Source organism: Typopeltis vanoorti, chromosome 4 (assembly GCF_054136105.1).
Source record: "Typopeltis vanoorti isolate ZY-2024b chromosome 4, IOZ_Tvanoo_1.0, whole genome shotgun sequence".
NCBI classification, from domain to species: Eukaryota; Metazoa; Arthropoda; class Arachnida; order Uropygi; family Thelyphonidae; genus Typopeltis; species Typopeltis vanoorti.
The window spans coordinates 16,550,267-16,571,519 of record NC_143552.1 but is presented as its reverse complement, the minus strand read 5'-3'; the positions used below and the strand labels follow the sequence as shown (position 1 = coordinate 16,571,519).

Genomic DNA, 21,253 nt, shown 5'->3' with positions numbered 1-21,253 from the left:
TACATCCTTTGTAGTTTGCAGGATGAGGGCCACAGCAGTTGGCACATTTGGCCGATGTGGTCCTCGGCTTTGTGCAGGTATTAGTTGGGTGGCTGTCCCCACATTTCAAACATCTATATTCTGCTCTACAAAGATTCTGGGCATGGCCAAACTTCTGGCACCTGTGGCACTGCCCAGTAGATGATCTTTTCCGGAGTGGTTCTGGTGTGACGATGAGACCACAAATTGTTTTTAAGTTGTAGATATCCTTGTATATTTTATGAATCTCAACTAGGACTAATGGCATGGGAGTCTTGTCTGCTTTGTACATTCTGCTGATCTTGACTGGAGGCAGATCCTGAAAATTCAGGTCAGCAGCTATTTCTGCTGTGTCAATGTCTTCACAGACACCACGAAGGACCACTTTTAAGTTTTATTCGGAACTGAGCGCAAAGGTATGATACTGGATGCCTCTGTCGTCCAGCTCTTTGGTCAACCTTCTATAATCTGTCACTGTTGCTGGCTGGATCTTTATGCCTTCATCCATGTTTTTGGCCTTAATGAAACCAATGTGCAGATTGGACATTGTGGATCTTAAAGCTGCCCACTTCTGCTTCTCTCTAAGGATGATCGGAGGCACCTTTTCTTTGAGAGAAATAGCGGCATCCGAACCCTGAGAATCCTGTTCCATTTCATTATTGTCATTGTGTGGTTCTTCTGTTGTTCTTCGCTTTTTGCGTGCTTGCACTTCTACAAAGTCTGAAGGAGTAGAAGGCACTGAATCTGACTGACCTTCTGCGATAACGTCTGTGACACTTTCCGGGGAAAATGTGTTGTATAGTTTCACTTTTCCCAGCCAATTGTTGTTAAGTAGTTCACCCAGTCTTATAAATTCTTTATATACCTCCTCGAATACTGTCTCATTTAGCTGATTTTCCATAACTATCAATGTGAAGTATCTATCTAAAAAAAAACACGCTTACCGTGCAGTTGTAGTCTTACCGGCACTGTTACAGGACTCTGTACTGAGCTGGATCTCAAGGACTTCCGTATAGCGTATAAACACAAAATACATCACACTAAATGACTATCGTGAGACCGCAATCAACACTCAAAACACACTCGAATGACAATGAACAGCATGACTTGGAAATATATACTTTACGGCGAATTCTCGTGAGAAACGAAGTCTTTACATGTTCCCACGGTAGCTCTAAGACCAGATATCAACACTCGATAGCATCTAACTTACGGTACGAATGCACATCCTATAAAATCTTAACGAAACTCTTATTCCACCCCATATCCACCAACCAAAAATATCTAAATCATACCCGCTTCATATCTAACTAATATAAAATCTTAACCGAACTCTTATTCCACCCCCATATCCACCAACCAAAAATATCTAAATCATACCCGCTTCATATCTAACTAATATCAACAAATATACAGAAGTTGTATATTTTCCATACATAAGTAGTAACATGGTGTATTACACATTATTAAATACTCTGGATCAAGTTAGCCAATGAAAGTTTTTTTTTTTGCATGGTTAAGAAGCATATTATACTTGACAAGAAATTATTGGCCAATCTGTATGTCTGGAGTTGAGCCGATAGGGGTTGGATACTGGCTGCCTGCTATGAAATAGCAATATCTCAGAAGAGGACAGCCACTGGTTCTGCACCACAAGGGTCTATTCTTTACAACTTAAACACACACACACACACACACACACACACACACACACACACACACACACACACACACACACACACACACACACACACACACACACACACTTTTAACTTGCTGTTTAAGTGTATGAATGATATTAGCAAATATCTGAACAAAGACTTGATGTTGTTCACAGAAGCATGTAACATTCCATTTTTTGTTAATGTCCCCCAATCCTTTTTAATATTTTCTAAGTCGAGAAAAACATGCGAGCCCAAACTAAACATTTCACCAACCAATAACTAGCATTTGCACAATATATTTGTAATACTTCTATTTGAACTCATTTACTGACAAAGCACTGATGAATGACTGGTAACCCATTCCACTCAGTCACCATTTTCCAATTAAATATCTAGCCATCGTGTTCTTTCTGATTACACCATTACTTGATATCCTCTTGTTTTCTCCTCTCTTTAGTCATGTGCTGAAAACTTTTCTGTGCATCAATCCCTATAAAACCCTTTTAGTAAATTATATGTCAATCATGTTCCTTCCCTTTTCTGTCCGGCAATCAATTTTTGTGTCATACAAATCTTCAATTTTCAGAAGAGTGCTTCACATTATCAACTGCATTGTGAACGGAGAACCTATAGAACAAGTAAAACATTTCAGCTACTTAGGCAGTATTAGTAAATATGGTAAATTAAATATGCAAATAGACAACAGAATCAACAAAGTTGGTATGGTGAGAAGTCAACTGAATAAATTTATATGGAATAAGAGAGAAATTAGTCAAAACACTAAATCAGTTGTAAAAAGACAGTGTTCAACCCAATTTTAGCTTATGGATCTGAGAGCTGGGTTAGAAATAAAACACTTGACCAAATACAAGAGACTGCAGATATGAGAGTCCTGAAAAAGATTAGGGGCATGAACAGATGGCAATATCATATTAAATATGAGGATATTAGAAAAGAACTTGACATTATTAGCATCCAGGAATGTGTTAGCAGAACTAATCTCAAGTGGTATGGTCACTTAAACAGAATGGGAGAGGAAAGATTAGCAAAACAAGTGTTCTCTGCCAGGTTGGCAGGAAAAAGACCCAGAGGATGACCAAGTATAGGTGGATTGATATGGTAAAAAGTGCCTTAGAAAACAGAAATATAAAATCTGATAATGTTGCAGGTAACAGATTGTTGGAAGTTTATTTTCCACTTGGTTAGACTATAATAAATTTACTTTAATCCTTTACCCAAGTGTAGGCAAACAAAGTTTGCACCTGAAGTAGTTCAGGACTGAGGCAACTCATAGCAAAGGTGGACCAAGCTCTCATCACTCCATGTCACAGTATCTCCCATAATGCAAAGCACATTTCCTTGCGGACCTGTATAATACTATGCATTAAGGGAAGGGCTACTGCCCAGACTGGTTTCGACCTTTATTGAAGTCTCGTCAGTGGGAGGCAGACCCAGAAGTGGTGATACTAAGGCAGAAGCAATGGAGAGGTCATATTTACTTATACAAGTTGCCAAAAGGTGTACCACCTTATTAATTTACTCTGGATTTAGAGAAAGATGTTGGAAGTTTATTTTCCACTTGGTTAGACTACAATAAATTTAGTTTAATCCTTTACCCAAGTATAGGCAAACAAAGTTTGCACCTGAAGTAGTTCAGGACTGAGGCAACTCAGTTTAATAATAAAGTGGTACACCTTTTGGCAACTTGTATAAGTAAATATGACCTCTCCATTACTTCTGCCTTAGTATCACCACTTCTGGGTCTGCCTCCCACTGACGAGACCTCAATAAAGGTCGAAACCGGTCTGGGTAGTGACCCTTCCCTTAATGCAGTTTCTCAAACTTCAGATATCCACGTACCCCTTCTTAAATTTTCATTATTATGAAGTACCACCTTATCAAAATAATAAATAAATAAATAAAGTATATTTCATTGTAAATGTCTATTTTATTTGAATTTACATGTTCATGAAAACAAAAATTATTTATTTTTAATAGAACAAAATTTGGAATAGGTTCCTCTTCATTTCCCGTCCATGAAAATCCACATTTCAAGTAATTCATATCATATTTATGAAGATTTTTCATCTTCTTCCTAGTTGGTCTCTAGAGATGTTACACGACACACCCTTATCAATTTCATTTGATCCAGATGCAATATCAACATTTTCTTGTTGCTTACAGCTACTTGTATGTACTATGTTCCTCTCTTTTGTGCATTTTATAAATCCAGACTTTAACCGCTGATCCATACTTAAGAATCTGAAAGCTAGAAAAATGACCGTATCTACTCGAATATAACTTCCACTTTTTCCCAAAATTAAAGCTAAAAAATTGTGGTGCGAGATATATGTGGGGATTTTTGGAAACTAAAGTTTTCAAAAAAAAAAAAAAAAAAAAAAAAAAAAAAAAAAAAAAAAAAATGGTGTGACTTACCAAAAAGCTCACATTCGCTATCGCTACTTTTGGTATTGAGAACAGTTCCTTGTGTGCAACGTCAAAGTCATCTACCCAAATAGCTTCATCTTCTTTCCCATGATTTCAAGCGAAAATTACAATTTACAAGACTTGAGATATGGAGGGCAGCACATATGATTGGTGCAGTATTAACAAAAGATCGTGCGAACCATAGACAAATTAGCATTCCCTTCAACCGAATTCCATAATATCTGAAGCACATTCACTATATACAGGGTGTTCGGGATAAATTTGACAGTTTCGTAAGGAAAAAGAAAATCTTCTTTGTATCTATTAAATTTAATGAATTGACAAAAAAACATTACAGGCAGAGTTAATTACAATACTATCAACAAGATTTACTCAAAATAACCACCATTAGCATCGATCACAGCTTCAATTCTGCTTCGGAACCTCGAACAAGCTGATGCTACAGTCTCCCTGGGAAGGGCCGCAAAAACTGTTTTAATTTTATCCATTAACTGGGCTTTTGTATTACTGGAAGTGCGATTGGTGTCTTTTTCAACTGCACCCCATACAAAATAATCCATGGGGTTAAGGTCTGGGGAGTTTGGAGGCCAAACATTTGGACTGGTGAAGTCGTAGAAATTTTCAGACAACCATTTTTGACTTTTCCCAGAGGTGTGGCAAGGGGCCGAATCCTGCTGCCATACATACGGCCTACCATTGGCTACCCTTGTTATCCAGGGCTTGACTACAGTTAGCAACTCCACGAACAAAGCCCGAATTCCAATGCCAGGGTTCTTCAACACCTGTTCCTGCAGATTTGCGAGGAATTCTGCTGTACGAATGCAATCAGATCGTCTGCTAGGGATCTTTCTTCTTGCTACATCCTCGTAGTCACCATTGCAAGTCTCTAGTTCATGCCTGATTGTTTTTACTGTATTCAGGGAGCATTGGGCAGCAGTCGTAATATCCTTATTTTGATGGCGGGCACGAATCATCATGATACAAGTTATTCTCTTCCATGATTCAGGTGGGTTCCAGCTATCCATCCTTTCTGACATCTTGTATATGAATGAAGAAGGGTCCAAACTTTTAAATGAAGAGAAGTGTGTGTTAATACATGTAACTTACGGAAAAATATAATTAATTATAAATATGTCAAATTTATCCCGAACACCCTGTATTTCTTCGTTTTACCACGTTCACGACTGAGTGGTGCCAAGCAAAACCATATGTTGAACAGGCAACATATGGTTTTGCTCGAGTCTATACATTTTCTGTTGGAGGGAGTTGTTAGTTATTATAAGATATAAGATTCATTAGTTAGTGCCGTTTTTATCTTAGTTGTCACTAATTGCACTATTTCTTGAGAAATATACAGTATTACACAGACTGCACATGTCTCCGTACCTTATTCAGTGATACAATAAAACTACTTGTTTTTCTTGCATCTTCAGTATTGTGATGCTCTTGGGGAGGGCAATAATAACTCCCTCCCTGCAGTAAACAACATGTGATGCTCATGTTGTTTACAGCAGGGAGAGAGTTATTATTGCCAGGACATGAATGTTGTGGCAATAGTAACTCAAAATGTTCAGTAGGAGAATTCATACATGATATATAATTTATTGAGAAATATATAAATTTAAAATAATTATTTTTTTCTTAATAATGATTCCATGCGTTAATGATGCATTGTCGAAAATTGCCACATACCCCCTGAAGACTTTTCGCGTACTCCCAGGGATACGTGTACCACACTTTGAGAAACACTGCCGTAATGCATAGTATTATACATGTATAATAATGAGAGCTTGGTCCACCTTTGCTACGAGTTGCCTCAGTCCTAAACTACTTTGTTTGCCTACACTTGGGTAAAGGATTAAACTAAATTTATTGTAGTCTAACCAAGTGGAAAATAAACTTCCAACATCTTTCTCTAAATCCAGAGTAAATTAATAATAAGGTGGTACACCTTTTGGCAACTTGTATAAGTAAATATGACCTCTCCATTGCTTCTGCCTTAGTATCATCACTTCTGGGTCTGCCTCCCACTCATGAAATTCAATAAAGGTCGAAACCGGTATGAGTAGTGGCCCTTCCCTTAATACATAGCATTATACATGTCTGCAAGGAGATGTGCTTTGCATTATGGGAGATACTGAGACAAGGACAGATGAGAGCTTGGTCCACCTTTGCTACGAGTTGCCTCAGTCCTGAACAACTTCAGGTGCAAACTTTGTTTACCTACACTTGGGTAAAGGATTAAACTAAATTAATTATAGGTAACAGATTGATTTGGAGGTAAATTGTAGATAGGAAGTTAGTAATGACGAATCAGGAATTTGATGATCATGATGATGGTCTTAATAATAATTAATTAATAATAATTAATTATTAATAATAACAAATCAGAAGAAAATAATTTAATGAATGAATAAATGAATGAATGGTTTAATGAATTTAATAATGTAGCCTAACTTCTCCATATTAAATGCTTTTTTATCTGGCCTCTAGAATATCCTGATAAAACATTCTTTCCTTTTCAGTTACAATATTAATTGTTTTTAGCACATTCTAATTGAATGCTATGTGTTTCATGTTGTAATCTGTACTCTGAAGATACTAGTTAAAAATAGCAGAGCAAACATATTCAATCAATTATTTTCTCCCAGTGTGTTGTTAACATTGTAAAATGCTGCTAAGAATAATCTCACCAACACGTAAGCCTATCTCAGTAAGTCTTCAATCCATCCTCATAAGGAAGTATTCCATGGGCATGTCACCTTGGGTACTTGACTCTGGATCATCTCCATCTCTTTCTCATCCCCAAGGAATCTGACATCATTAGCATTTAGGAATGTGTGAGTGCCAAGGTAAGGTGGTATGATCCCTTAAACACGATGGGAGAGGAAAGGCTTGCAAAACAGGTATTTAATGGCACAACAAAAAGACCTAGAGGAGACCAACATTTTGATGGATTGATGTTTGTTCATTAAAAACTAGAGACCACACATATGGAGGGACTGAGAAAAATAAATGCTATGAACAGATGGAATTAATAGCAGAATCTTATTAAAAACAAAGATATCAGAAATGAATATGCCATCAACTTTCAAGAATGTGTCAGCAAGCTCATCTCAGTGGTAAGACACCTGTTTTGGCAAAGAGACCAAGATCTAGGTGGATCTAAGTTGTTAGTATTCTCTCAGAAGACTGGTATATACAATGAGACAATATTGTGAAGGTCTAACAAATAAAAATTAATTTGAAAGAAAACTGTTAACAGGAACCAGTAATAATACAAATCTAGAAAGTTTAAGGGTCCATATCTGGAACTTGATGACGAATCTATTATTTTGGATGAAGGCATGATAAGTGAACAGTGCAGTTTTAGATCAAAAAAGAACTTGCATAGATTACATCAATAGCTTAAAAAAAAATAGTTTAATGATCTGGTAAATTTAATTCACCTTTATATTTAGTGTTTGTAGTTTATGATTTTTTCATATCTTATATTTGAATGGAACTTTTTTTTTTGTCTTCAATTTGCTTTCTCTACAATAGAGAGAGTCAAGTTCAATAAAGAAAAATTGCTATGCAACAGTAGTGCTAGATTTTGCAAAGGGAACTTAATAGAATGCCATATGGGGATTGATATGAAGCTGGTGACACAGACAGGAAAAGAGAGAACACTGGTGGACCACAAGGTTCTATACTTCATCCACTGCTGTACAATAATGATTATGGAGATAATTTGAAGGATGATATCCAGTTGTTTGCTGATGCATATGCATGTGTGTGTGTGTGTGAGAGAGAGGTAGGGGGGGGGGGAACAGCAAATAAAATTGATGTTGAGATTCTGCAGGATGACAAACATCGACACTGTGGGCATGGATAATGGTTGCCAGTTCAATGTGAAAAAATGTAATGGTATGAAGTTTGATCTGATAACGTTTTAAACTCTGCATTGTACTGATAGACTGCACTGAAAGAAAATAATGAGACCAGGACTTGAAGTTCCGAAGATATATTGCAAAAGTGGATAAAACAGCACAGAAATATTTGCATGTTGAAAAACACAATAACTAGCGGAGATAAGAACGTTAACATTTTTTCTTATAAGGTTTTGATATGACCACATCTGGATTACTGTACTCTGAGTTGGTTGTACAGGCTTCTTGGAGATGAGGAATTGTTAGAAAGAATTCAGAGGCAAGTCATCAAGATGGTGTAAGGCCTACAAAATGCTCTGTATGTGAAGGTTGGTGGTTTATTAAAATATTTAAAAGGTTGTAAAGGGGATAAAAATCCCTTATTGTTTTTCAGCCAGTATGTGAAATTTTAAGATCGAAAACTACGATCTAAACGTTTCATGCCGACGAACTGTCGGCGGATACAAGCGTAAGTGACCACTTGATAGTGCCGCACCAAGGCAACTCGATGCAAAGATGGAGCAAGCTCCCTCACTATTCTTGATATTTTCTCATAATGTAAAAACACACAGCTCCTAGGAGATGTAGTACTGCTTTTCATTATGAGGAAAGGTCACTACCCAGACTGGTTTCAACCTTTTTTGAGGTCTCATCAGTGAGTAGCTAGACCTAGATGATATCAAAGTTTAAGTGAAAAGAACTTACATACCTTCGCTATACGAATGCCAGAAAGGTGTGCCACTATATTATATTATAACATATTATAACTAAGATGAAAAGCCAAATGGCTATTTTTTCTGGCAAGGTAAAGGGGATAAAAATCCCTTATTGTTTTTTTTCAGCCAGTATGCGAAACTTTAAGATCGAAAACTGCGATCTAAATGTTTCATGGCAACGAACTGTCAGCAGATCCAAGCATAAGTGACCACTTGGTAGTGCCACACCAAGGCAACTCGATGCAAAGGTGGAGCAAGCTTGAGCAAAGGTGGAGCATTATGAGAAAATATCAAGAATAGTGAGGGAGCTTGCTCCACCTTTGCATCGAGTTGCCTTGGTGTGGCACTACCAAGTGGTCACTTACGCTTGGATCCGCCGACAGTTCATCGGCATGAAACATTTAGATCGTAGTTTTCGATCTTAAAGTTTCGCATACTGGCTGAAAAAAAACAATAAGGGATTTTTATCCCCTTTACCTTGCCAGAAAAAATAGCCATTTGGCTTTTCATCTTAGTTATAATATGTTATAATATAATATAGTGGCACACCTTTCTGGCATTTGTATAGCGAAGGTATGTAAGTTCTTTTCACTTAACTTTGATATCATCTAGGTCTAGCTACTCACTGATGAGACCTCAAAAAAGGTTGAAAACGGTCTGGGTAGTGACCTCTCCTCATAATGAAAAGCAGTACTACATCTCCTAGGAGCTGTGTGTTTTTACATTATGAGAAAATATCAGGAATAGTGAGTGATCTTGCTCCACCTTTGCATCGAGTTGCCTTGGTGTGGCACTACCAAGTGGTCACTTACGCTTGGATCCGCCGACAGTTCATCGGGAAGAAACGTTTAGATCGTAGTTTTCGATCTTAAAGTTTTGCATACTGGCTGAAAAACAATAAAGGATTTTTATCCCCTTTACTTATGAACCTTTGGCTTTTCATTTAAAAGGTTTATTAAAATATTTATTGAAGGTTTACTAAAATTGGTTGATAGGTAGAAAACAGGCCACATAATGTTAACCATACTTTCAAGGTAATCCTATTTTCTTCTTCAACTATTCTATAGAATAGTTTTAGGAGAAAAATTTTTCAAATACTAGAGGAAATAGAACAGAGGGATTACTTGAAAGCATGGTTACCAGGAATGCAAGATTTGATTTTTTTTTTTTTTTTTTTGCTTGGATTGTGTGGAATGGTTGGAATGGATTGCTAGCATTAGTAGTAGCGAGTGCACTGTGAGTAAATGTGTAAGAAGAGTATAACAGACATCTGACCCCACAGAGAATGCTATTTCCTCAAAACATGTGGAAACAAAAGTCCTACACAAGAGCAAATTTCTTATGGACAAACTTCACAAATTAAGCTGTGAAGCATTATGAAATTGTCCTAATCTCAACAGATCAGATAGATCACATGTATCTCCCTTAAAGGAAATAGTGCTTCCTTAATCTGCTCATCGAAAGGAAGTTAATATTCCTTATGATGGTAGTGTATGGCTTGCAAACACATTGCTGACATTTGAAAGAGTTCTGGATGTCATAGTATAAATAGTTTTTTCTATTTTGATATCTCTCGGCTTCTAGTCATTAAATTTCTTTTATTAAGTCATATAACCAAGTAAATCCCCCTTCATTAAATATACAGGGTGTTCGGGATAAATTTGACAGTTTCGTAAGGAAAAAGAAAATCTTCTTTGTATCTATTAAATTTAATGAATTGACAAAAAAACATTACAGGCAGAGTTGATTACAATACTATCAACAAGATTTACTCAAAATAACCACCATTAGCATCGATCACAGCTTCAATTCTGCTTCGGAACCTCGAACAAGCTGATGCTACAGTCTCCCTGGGAAGGGCCGCAAAAACTGTTTTAATTTTATCCATTAACTGGGCTTTTGTATTACTGGAAGTGCGATTGGTGTCTTTTTCAACTGCGCCCCATACAAAATAATCCATGGGGTTAAGGTCTGGGGAGTTTGGAGGCCAAACATTTGGACTGGTGAAGTCGTACAAATTTTCAGACAACCATTTTTGACTTTTCCCAGAGGTGTGGCAAGGGGCCGAATCCTGCTGCCATACATACGGCCTACCATTGGCTACCCTTGTTATCCAGGGCTTGACTACAGTTAGCAACTCCACGAACAAAGCCCGAATTCCAATGCCAGGGTTCTTCAACACCTGTTCCTGCAGATTTGCGAGGAATTCTGCTGTACGAACGCAATCAGATCGTCTGCTAGGGATCTTTCTTCTTGCTACATCCTCGTAGTCACCATTGCAAGTCTCTAGTTCATGCCTGATTGTTTTTACTGTATTCAGGGAGCATTGGGCAGCAGTCGTAATATCCTTATTTTGATGGCGGGCACGAATCATCATGATACAAGTTATTCTCTTCCATGATTCAGGTGGGTTCCAGCTATCCATCCTTTCTGACATCTTGTATATGAATGAAGAAGGGTCCAAACTTTTAAATGAAGAGAAGTGTGTGTTAATACATGTAACTTACAGAAAAATATAATTAATTATAAATATGTCAAATTTATCCCGAACACCCTGTATATGCTGACATTTCCATAGAAAAACTGAAAGAAAAATGGGACATTGTACCTTTTGATTAAAAAAGACCTGAGTTCAATTCTCATCATTATGTGGGCTTTTTCAACTGATGGCAAGTTAATTGATCTCACACAGAGATAGCAGGGTTTTTTTTCCTGGATATTAGTGTTCATCCTGCCAGACAAGAGAACACACACATGCAATTTACAAACAAAAAAAAAAATAATAATCAAAAAATACTATTAATGGTGGTAGGCAGTAAATGGTGTTGTGTGTTGATGGTAGTAGTAATATCATTGTGTAGTTTAAGTAGGGGATACAGTATGCCCTCTCACAATGACTCAGACTCCTTGGAGGGGTCACGTAATAATATTAATTTATTTCAACTGGGAATTTAGTATTATTGACAGTTGTGTCTTATTAAAATATTGGGACACTAATATTTTAGTAAGGCACAACTGTCCTATTGTTTGGGTGTGGTTTTATTCTATTCACTTCATACTGATCTTCTTCTTCTCTCTTCCATCATCTATGTGCACGATGATGAGGCTGAATGAACTCTTTCCATTTCTGTTTGTCCCGGGAGAGTCCGAACAATTCTGTCCAGTTTGGTGTCACTTGTTGTGATTTGGTTTTCAGGTCCTCTTTTATTTTGTCTATCCATCTAATTCTGGGCCGTCCTTTGGATCTTTTACCTTCCATTGTTGTATTCAGGGCTTTAAATGGTACTCTTTCTGTTCTCGTTCTGGTCACATGGCCAAACCATCTCAGTCTTCTTTCTTGGATTTTGTCTATTATTGTTATTTCTTGCTTTAGTCGCTTCCTTATGTCTTCGTTTCTTAGTCTATTCAGCAAAGATACTCCAAGTAATCTTCTTAGCCAACTCATTTCAATAGTTTAATAATTTTTTCTCTTCAGCTTTTTTAGATTCCAGCATTCACTTCCATACAGGAGTATTGGGAAGACCATTGTATTATAGATTCTTACTTTTGTTACTTGTTTGATGTCTCTTGAATTCCATATTTTATTAAGTCGTCCAAAAGTTTGGGATACTTCACTGATTCGTCTGTTTATCTTTTGTAATTTCACCATTGTACTCAATAACTCCTCCAAGGTAGGTGAAGTTTTCTACCTGCTCTAGATTCTTACTATCAATTTCAATTTTCAGATTGGTGGTTCTTTTTCCTATTTGCATAATTTTTGTTTAATCCAAATTTTATACACTCCTCCTTTATTTTATCAGAAATTCGCTGTAGATTTTCTTCTGTGTTTGCAAGTAATGCAATGTTGTCTGCAAATTTTAAATTTGTTACATTTTTCCCATATATTTTGATTCCGGAGTCTTCATTTTTTAAGGCCTTACTGGCTGCTTCTTCCAGTGTAAGATTGAACAGGTCTGGTGACAGATTGCATCCATGTCTTACTCCACTCTCTGTGTGGAACCAGTTGGTTAATGTGTCCTCAATTCATACTGCACTTTCAGATTTCTCATACAGATTCTTTATTATTCTTATTGTTTTGTTGGGAATTCCAAATTCTTCCATAGTTCTCTTCTACAGATTGAATCAAATGCCTGACGAAAGTCTATGAAATTTATGTAGCAACTTGGTTATACTCTAGTGTTTTTTCTATTAGCTGTCTTAAGGTGAATAGTTGATCAATTGTGCTTCGTCCTGGTCTGAAACCGCTTGTTCTTCTCCTAGTGCTAGTTCTATATATGGCTTAATTTGTTTTTGGAGTACTTTCATAAAAACCTTACTTGGAATACTGAGGAAGCAAATGCCTCTGTAATTATCGCAATCTGTTTTATCTCCTTTTTTGTATATAGGAGTTAAAACTGATTTGGTCCAATCAGTAGACACTGCTTCATTTTTGTAGTTCCTTTCAAATAATGTTTTTAATGGTTCCAAAAGTTGTTCCTTTCCTGATTTTTGATCGAAATCTGTGTATATTTGATCAATACCAGGTGTTTTCCTAGTTTTACATAGTTCTTCTATGCTGTGTGCTATTATTTCTTTGGTAAAGATATTTGTTTCCTCTTCCATTTCAGTGGCTGGAACAGTAATATCCTGGGGGGATATATTTTTGACTGTAGAGGCATATGTTCACGGGGCCGGTTTGCCTGTTTGCGGGATGAAAAACGCCAGATAAACTGGCAGAAAAAACCCTACTGACCGCGCCCAAGACTGGCTAACTTGGCTATGCCTGAGGAAGATCCTCAAATTCCTCACGTCTACAACGGGAATCGAACCTGGGACACTCCTTCCCCAGGCATATGGTTGCGAAGCGCAAAGCCACTAGGCTAACCGTGCGGTATTCTTCCCATCTGGCCATTCTTTTTGTTTTACTTTCAATTAGTTGTCCCTCTTTTTTTTGATCATTATCATTTTTGTTGTCTGTGTCTTACTAATTTGGTCTATTTGTTTATATAATTCATGAAGGTTATTTTCTTTTGATAGATTCTCTGCCATTTTGCATTTTTCTTCTAACCAGTTATTCTTGTCTCTTTTAACAAGTTTTCTAATTTCTCTGGTTAATCTATTATATTCATTTCTGTTATAGTTTCATGCTTTTCCTTTGATCGCTTAAACTTTTTACTTCATTCGAGATCCAATCCTTTTTACTTTCTCTTTCTGTGTAACCTATTGTATTTTCTGCTGATTTTAATATTATTTCCTTTAATTTGCACCAATGTTCTTCGATGTTTATATTCTGTTTAATAGTTCCTTCAGGTTTTTATCTAGTTCTAGTTGATATTTCCTTAGAATACTGTTGCTTGTAGTTTTTTTACATTCAGTCTCCTTTTGACTCTAAAAGTGCTTTCAGATTTTAACTTTATTTTTAGGTTTGCTAATACTAACTTATGGTCTGATCCACAATCTGCAGAAAAGAATCTGCAATTTAGGATACTTGATTTCCATCTTTGGTTTACAATAATATAGTCTATCATATTCTTGGTTTGTCTGTCTGGTGATATCCATGTCCATTTTCTTTGGGGTTCTGGTTGTTTAAAGAGAGTGTTGGTTATTGTTAGTATGTTATTTGAGCAGAAGTTTAGCAGTCTTTCGCCACGTTCATTGCTTTCTCCATACCCGAACTTTCCGATTACTCTTGGCCAGGTATACCAGTCTTTTCCTACTTTTGCATTTAAGTCCCCCATTACAATTAGAAGATCTTGACTTGATGTCTGCTGTACAAATCTGCCTATGAAACATGCGTGATTTTTAAACATATCATACCATTTTTCAAAAGTATCACCTGAATGAGGATATTTCTGTTTCTTCTGTAGCAATAGCTGACATAAAAATTGAAGTTAATGAATCAAAAGGTACTCAGGATATTGTAGACTTTAAATGCAAACACTGCTGTAGGTAAATGGAATAGCAGCTCGGATATTACGTAATGTGCAAAGGAATTGTCAACGCCTCTTGCTTGGCTATTTAACATAAGTTTGAGCTCTGTGGTGTCCATAGGGAGTGGAAGGAGGGTAAATAGTTCCTTTGCATAAAGGAGGCTCTAAGGCTGCGGTAGCAAATTACAGACCAATCACCATCTTGGAAGTAATGGTAAAAGTATTGGAAAAGATAGTTAAGGGCAGAATTTAAGAATGGATTGATAAGAATAGGATACTCTATGGGAGCCAGCATGATTTTGTTAAAGGTCGGTCATGCCTTAGTAATTTATTAACTTTTTATAATAGAGTGACAGCTGAGTTGGACAGGGGGAATGGCTACACAGTGATACTTCTGGATTTTGCTAAGGCTTTTAACAGGATATCCAATGGAATACTGTTATGCAAATTAGAAGAAATGGGGATGGATATTAAACTGGTGATATGGATAAGAGAATGGCTCATGGACAGATATCAAAAAGTAATGTATGGAGGAGCAGAGTCCAGGATGAAGCTGGCGATCAGTGGTGTGCCTCAAGGATCTGTGTTTGGATCATTATTGCTTAATTTGTACATAAATGATATAGGAAATGACCTGAAGGGAGATATTCAGTTGTTCGCTGATGATGCAAAGTTGGGTAGTGCAATAATTAACCAAGTTGATGCAGAGAGCTTGCAGGATGATTTAAATAAGCTGGCAAAATAAATAAAAGGTAATGAATGTCAGTTCAATGTGGAAAAGTATAAAGTTATGCATTTAGGGATTAAAAGATTATTGGCTGTGTACCACATTGATGGAATGGTACTCTAAGAGATTGATGAGGCTAGGGACTTGGGGGGATGTTAGTGGATAGGGAGCTGAAGTTCAGAGGGCATATTGCTAAGGTGTTCCAAATAGCTCATAGGGTTACTTGGTTATTGTAGAACACACTAATATGCAGAGATAAAGAAGTTATTATTCCTCTTTATAAGGCATTGATACTTTCACAACTGGATTACTGTGCTGAGGTCTGATTGCTTGGATTCCTTGGTGATGAGGAAGTGGTAGAAAAGATTCAGTGGAGAGTGGTGTAAGGAATACTCCCTATATTGATTGTAAATTTGTGGATTACAGAGGTTAGTTGATAGGCAGAGAAGAGGAGATATGATGCAAACATTTAAATTACTAAAGGGCTTTATAAGATTGATACAGGAGAAATATTTCAGCAGTGTGATAGCGGTGGAAGAACAAGAGGTCATCCCTGGAAATTAAGTAAGTGTGGTTAACAAGGGTGTCAGGACTAGAGTTTTTGCTTGGAGAGTGGTGAATGAATGGAATGTGTTGCCTGACTCAGTTGCGAATGCTTTGTCTGTAAATGAGTTCAATGATAGATATTGTGTGGATAGTTTGTCTCTGCTGCGATGAGTCTTCTGACTCCATGGAGATACAAGTATAATAATAATAATATCAGTATCATTATTAGCTCAAACTCAGGGTTAATAATAATAATTATTAAGCTCAGAACTTTTAATGCTACAGTTTTTTCAAAACACTGCATTCTCCACAGATCCTCACAATTTAAACTAAATCAGAATAAAAGGTGAAAGTTTACAAGAAATCATTCACCGAAATAATTTTTTCGCTTTTTTTTATATAATATTAATATTTACATGCAAATATTATTATTATGCACTTCCATGGAGTGCCAAGACACAAAGTCATGCAGTTAGTATACTTGCTACACTACCATCCACTATAGAGTATTTGGGAATGACAAAGGTAATAACCAAATCATAAAATTGTATAAGTTATTCTTGAACAAGTTTAAGCTACACTGAACTGGAGCCAGGGGCCTCCCCCCCCCCCCAAGAAAAAGGAAAAAACACTAGAAAATTTTCCAAAAATCTTTTCCTAATTAAAATTCATTTTTTTTTATTTATGTTGTATCGTGTCTTCTATTTCTATACTACTTGTGAATTAGCGATCATTGCAGATGCTCAGTCATAGGTCGTATGCGATGTGTATTCTCAAATCTATTCAACTCGCCCCCCCCCAAGATTAAATCCTTAATCTTGATGGAATATGCTTAACTACTAAAAAATCCCTATAACCTACTGAACTTTTAAAGCAATAAAGACTGCAGACTTACCTGCGCCTTGCTCTTTGTCAACAACTTTTATTCTTCTTAAAAAACACTTCAACTTCAGAGTTTGACCGTCGACATCTAACCAATGTTTTTTGTTGTACATACGAATCAGTTTTTCCAGGTAACTTTCTTTAACACGAATTACACAACAAGTAGTATTTTTATCTCTTTCTTTATGTGGATTAATTTCAGAATAAGTACTAAGTGGGCTATCAGGGAATTTGTTTTTCTGCTGGATTTCTGGTCTGTGTTTAAAATGAAAGCAGTCAAAACCTTCGGTTTCAGTATACTCTGAGAAAAAATTCCTTAAGTCGCATGAATGATAATTAGCAGGAATATTATTGATAATCACGTAAAGATTATTACAGATATCCATACCTTCTAGACATCACATCCGCTACAACATACACACCACGATCCCTTGAATTTCAGGGATAGCTTTGTTTCCGGCGTGACGATATTCCGGGAAATTCTATTCCAGTCTTAAGGTGAGTTCGTATTTCTCTGTTTGCTTCAACGAGTTTACTGACGAATGAATATGCGTTTTTTTCATCTGTCACCATTACTTATAAGTTAACAGAAAATGTTTGGTCACAGAAAAGTATTTGTTGCTAATACTGTCTTATGACCACGTAAAGGGACAGATAATAAACATTTATGACATATTTAATCCTAATTTCCTACCCTCAATAACAATGAACACGCTCTCAGACAGGTCTCCTAATTTGAACTTAGTAAGGTGTTAACGGTCTGAAATGTTACTGTGATTTAACTGAAAGTTATTTGTCGTCTTCTCTTTGGTTATAGAATTTTGTATGTTTATGGAATGAATTATAACCCTTTTAGAGAATAATCATTCATCTATCCGTTATAATTTTTTGTACAGTAATTTTCATACATAAGAGAAGGTAAGTCACTTGGGTGAAATATAATTGGATTTCTACATGTTTAAAACTGCATGTATTTAGAAGATTATTATGTACGTATTTTCTGTCATGTTTCAACGAGTTTACTGACGAATGAATACTCGTTTTTTCATCTGTCACCATATTATATGTTAGGGATAGTAATTCATCCAAGGTTAATACTGGTTATTTATAAAAGTAAGTTTTATAGTAACGATATCTCTTTTCTTGCTAATACTTTATAATAATGCTTACTCGATAGGTGAAAGGATTTTTTTTATCACAAAAAGTACAGTAAACTTGACCCATATTTGTGAAGCGAAGTTTAAATATGACTTTCATTTTTCACCTAATGACGAATAGCCCCCCCACCTCTCCCCGCAAAACAGGCAAACTGTCCAGAGGGCACATGCAGTTAATATCAGAAATACACAGACATTAGATTGTGTAAAGAAATGTTGTCAGTGTCAGTTTGTTTGTCTAGAAATCTGGGACCACTTTTTCATTTTTTTTTATATTGGGAGGGGGGGAGAGGAACATAAATTACAGTGACACTCTCTCAGAAGGAATCTTCCAGAAATCCATTTTAGAATACTTTTATTATTTTTATAACGTTGCATGTTTGTCTTTCAAACTTATAAATACTTTTCTCCTAACTTGCAGACCTTTGAATTTTACTGACATATATGTGCACAGAGTAACAGAAAAGTAAGAAATAATCTTTTGAATATAAATGAGCCACTGGTGATTAAGGGAATGAAAAGTTGATTTCCGCATTAAGTGTTTCCCAAGTATTGCAGCGGTGTGATACCCAATGCAACATATCGTATGTGCATATTGTGATCTATATGTATAGACCAAGAGCCATTAATGTTGAGTTAGTAGAATACTACTGTGTACTATTGTTTGATTATCAGATAATTCCATACAGATATTGGCGATCTTCAGAAAATGCATAATCCTCAAAAAAAAATAATAATAAATAATAATAATAATAATAAATAAAATAAAATAATAATAAATAAACTTCTCAGACCATTATGTTCTAGTTATCTGACCGCCACTCCTCAAATATCCCTTTTAAGGCGCGTTCACAAACAGCACCCACACGCTTCATATACAGTACGTCCATCTGTCAAAACAACTCGAGATCGGGTGAACCGGATTTGATGAAACTGAATATTTTTAATATGAGAGGAAAATGTAAGCAGTTTTAAATGTTTACAGTGTACTTGTAAATGAATACCAAAATAATCAAAAGCACCAACGAATGGAATGGGCTCCTGAGCAGAGTCCGTATCTATTTAGTAGTGAAATACAAGGCATCTTCAATTCAAGGTTATATTTTCAATAAGCCGTCTGGTAAACTTTAAGTTTTAGTTAGTTTAGCTTTAAAATAATAATCTGTAAAAACTTCAGTATCCACTATAATTGCAAATATTTAAAATTCAATAATAGTAATTGTCACTTTCACATGAAGACCAAACACTTCACTGCGCCAGCAACGCACACTCTAGAGTCAGTTACTAGGAAGCCCCAGAGTTTAATCATTCCGCGGGATGTTAATCGCGCCCTTCCACGTGATGTATTGATCATCTTGCCTTTGGTTGAGTAAGATGTCTTAATATTGCGAATGTGGGCTTCATTTACTTATGCATTCCGTGCATTTTCGAATTTTGTTGCGTGTAATGTAAAATGATGCAATCCTCGTAATACTTCATTTAACTGATAGTTTGAGATTTACAGTATATAAGAAATAGCCTTACTCTTTAAAGCACGAATAAAGTGGGGAAGTGCTCCGAGATTTATTTCTTTTAAAATTAATGTTTGAATTTTCTTAGCAATGATAGGCAATTCAAAAAATATTATTTAAAATTCTTGTATTATTATGATGTGAGGTTTTTTTCCATCCATTTTCTACGAATTTATTACTCGCCAGAGAAAGGTGAACAACAGTTAGCGCGGCATGAGACTGAATAAAACCTCGCAGAACGATACTGATATTATTATTATTATTATTATTATTATTATTATTATTATTATTATTATTATTATTCCTGATACCTCCAAGGAGTCCGAAGACTCATCATGGGTGAAGCATATATGATGGGTGAAGCATAAATGCTTTTCATATTCCCCTCCATCTGAAAAGGAAAGTTCTTTGGGTGGAGAATTATTGAGCTTTAAGCTCTCCCTGAAAGGGCAGTGAGATTAACTGTGTTCAGCTGAGCATAAAATTGATTTGGGTCTCTTGTATTTGCAGAAATCTGCTTTATTATAGTCTGAAGCTTGCTTGATCAGTGGGTTCGGATGATTAATTGTCTTGATGAAGAACTTTTCAGCTAGCTCGTGAAGGAGAGATGTGATGTAGGGAATGTTGACTTCTCTCTGAATTTGGGAGTTTCTGATAAACCACGGAGCATCCAAACTCATTCTTAGACATTTGTTCTGTATTCTCTGCAGCTTTTGAATATTTGTTTTCGAAGTATGACTCCATGCAGGAGATGCGTAAGTAATGACTGGGCGTATTACCATCTTGTATATGAGTAGTTTGTTCTGAGTATCAAATTTACTTTTTCTGTTGATCATGGGGTAGAGCTGCGCTATTACTTTCGATGTCTTTGAACTTATGTGTTCTATATGATTGAATTGTAGTTTTTTTTTTTTTTAATCGAGAATTACTCCGAGATATTTGACTGTATTCTGCCATGGGATTTTAACAATTAGTAAATGTATATCTTCCTTGATTTGAGGCTTTTTTCTAGTGAACAGTATGGCTGAACTCTTCTGTGGATTGGATTGGATTCTCCAGTCCATCAACCATTTCTCTAATGTGTGAATACTGTTTTGGAGTCTTTTGACAGCTAGTTTGGGGCTGAGAGATCTTGCTAATAATGCAGTATCATCAGCATATAATTGTTGTTGTTGAGCTTGGGTTTTGAGGAATATCAACAATATAGACAGAAAACAGCAAGGGGGGGGGCAAGAGTGAGCCCTGCGGCACTCCTGCCAGAACCTTGCGTCTGGTTGATAGTTTCATTTATTTTGACTTGCATGTATCTGTCTCTGAGGTAAGAGTGAATTATTTTAACTAGATTAGTAGGCATATTGAATGTGATGATCTTGTAGAGAAGACCCTGATGCCACACCTTATCAAAAGCCTTTGCAGCATCTAAAAAACTGCAGCTGTATGAAGGTTCCGGTTGAAGCCTTCGGAGATTATTCGATCAGCCTGTGGATCTGCTGAACGGGGGAGTGGTTTTTTCTAAATCCAAATTGCTCATTTGGGATTATACGTAGTTGGTCCATTTGTGATTGAAGCCTAGTAAGGATTACTTTTTCCAAGGCTAGACAGAAGACTGATAGGTCTGTAGCTTTCAGGGAGTTGGGGCGTTTTTTCCAATCTTTTTGATTGGTGTGACATCTGCTATTTTCCCTGAGGATGGCATTAATTATGTTTTCCTTTTCAGTATGGGCTATTCCTTTCGTGGTCTGAATTGGAGGTAAAATTTGTCTT

General features: G+C 36.3%; 2 protein-coding genes across 3 annotated transcripts in view; one reads left to right on the top strand and one right to left on the bottom strand.

The window, feature by feature from the left end:
* LOC150107129 (G patch domain-containing protein 3-like) overlaps positions 1-17,288 on the bottom strand; it is a 120,926-nt gene extending 103,638 nt beyond the window's left edge. The window contains exon 1 of the mRNA XM_090391652.1: positions 16,835-17,288. Within this exon, the coding sequence (XP_090247778.1) occupies positions 16,835-17,207 (373 nt within the window). The 5' untranslated portion in view covers positions 17,208-17,288. The remainder of the gene's footprint in view (positions 1-16,834) is intronic.
* Myo61F (unconventional myosin 61F) overlaps positions 17,255-21,253 on the top strand; it is a 744,085-nt gene continuing 740,086 nt past the window's right edge. Inside the window, exon 1 of one of the 2 annotated variants that reach the window (XM_090391651.1) lies at positions 17,255-17,319. The gene's annotated coding sequence lies outside the window, so the exon portion shown is untranslated. Of the gene's footprint in view, positions 17,320-17,540; positions 17,740-21,253 lie in introns of those variants that run through there. The other variant, XM_090391648.1, reaches the window with a different exon arrangement.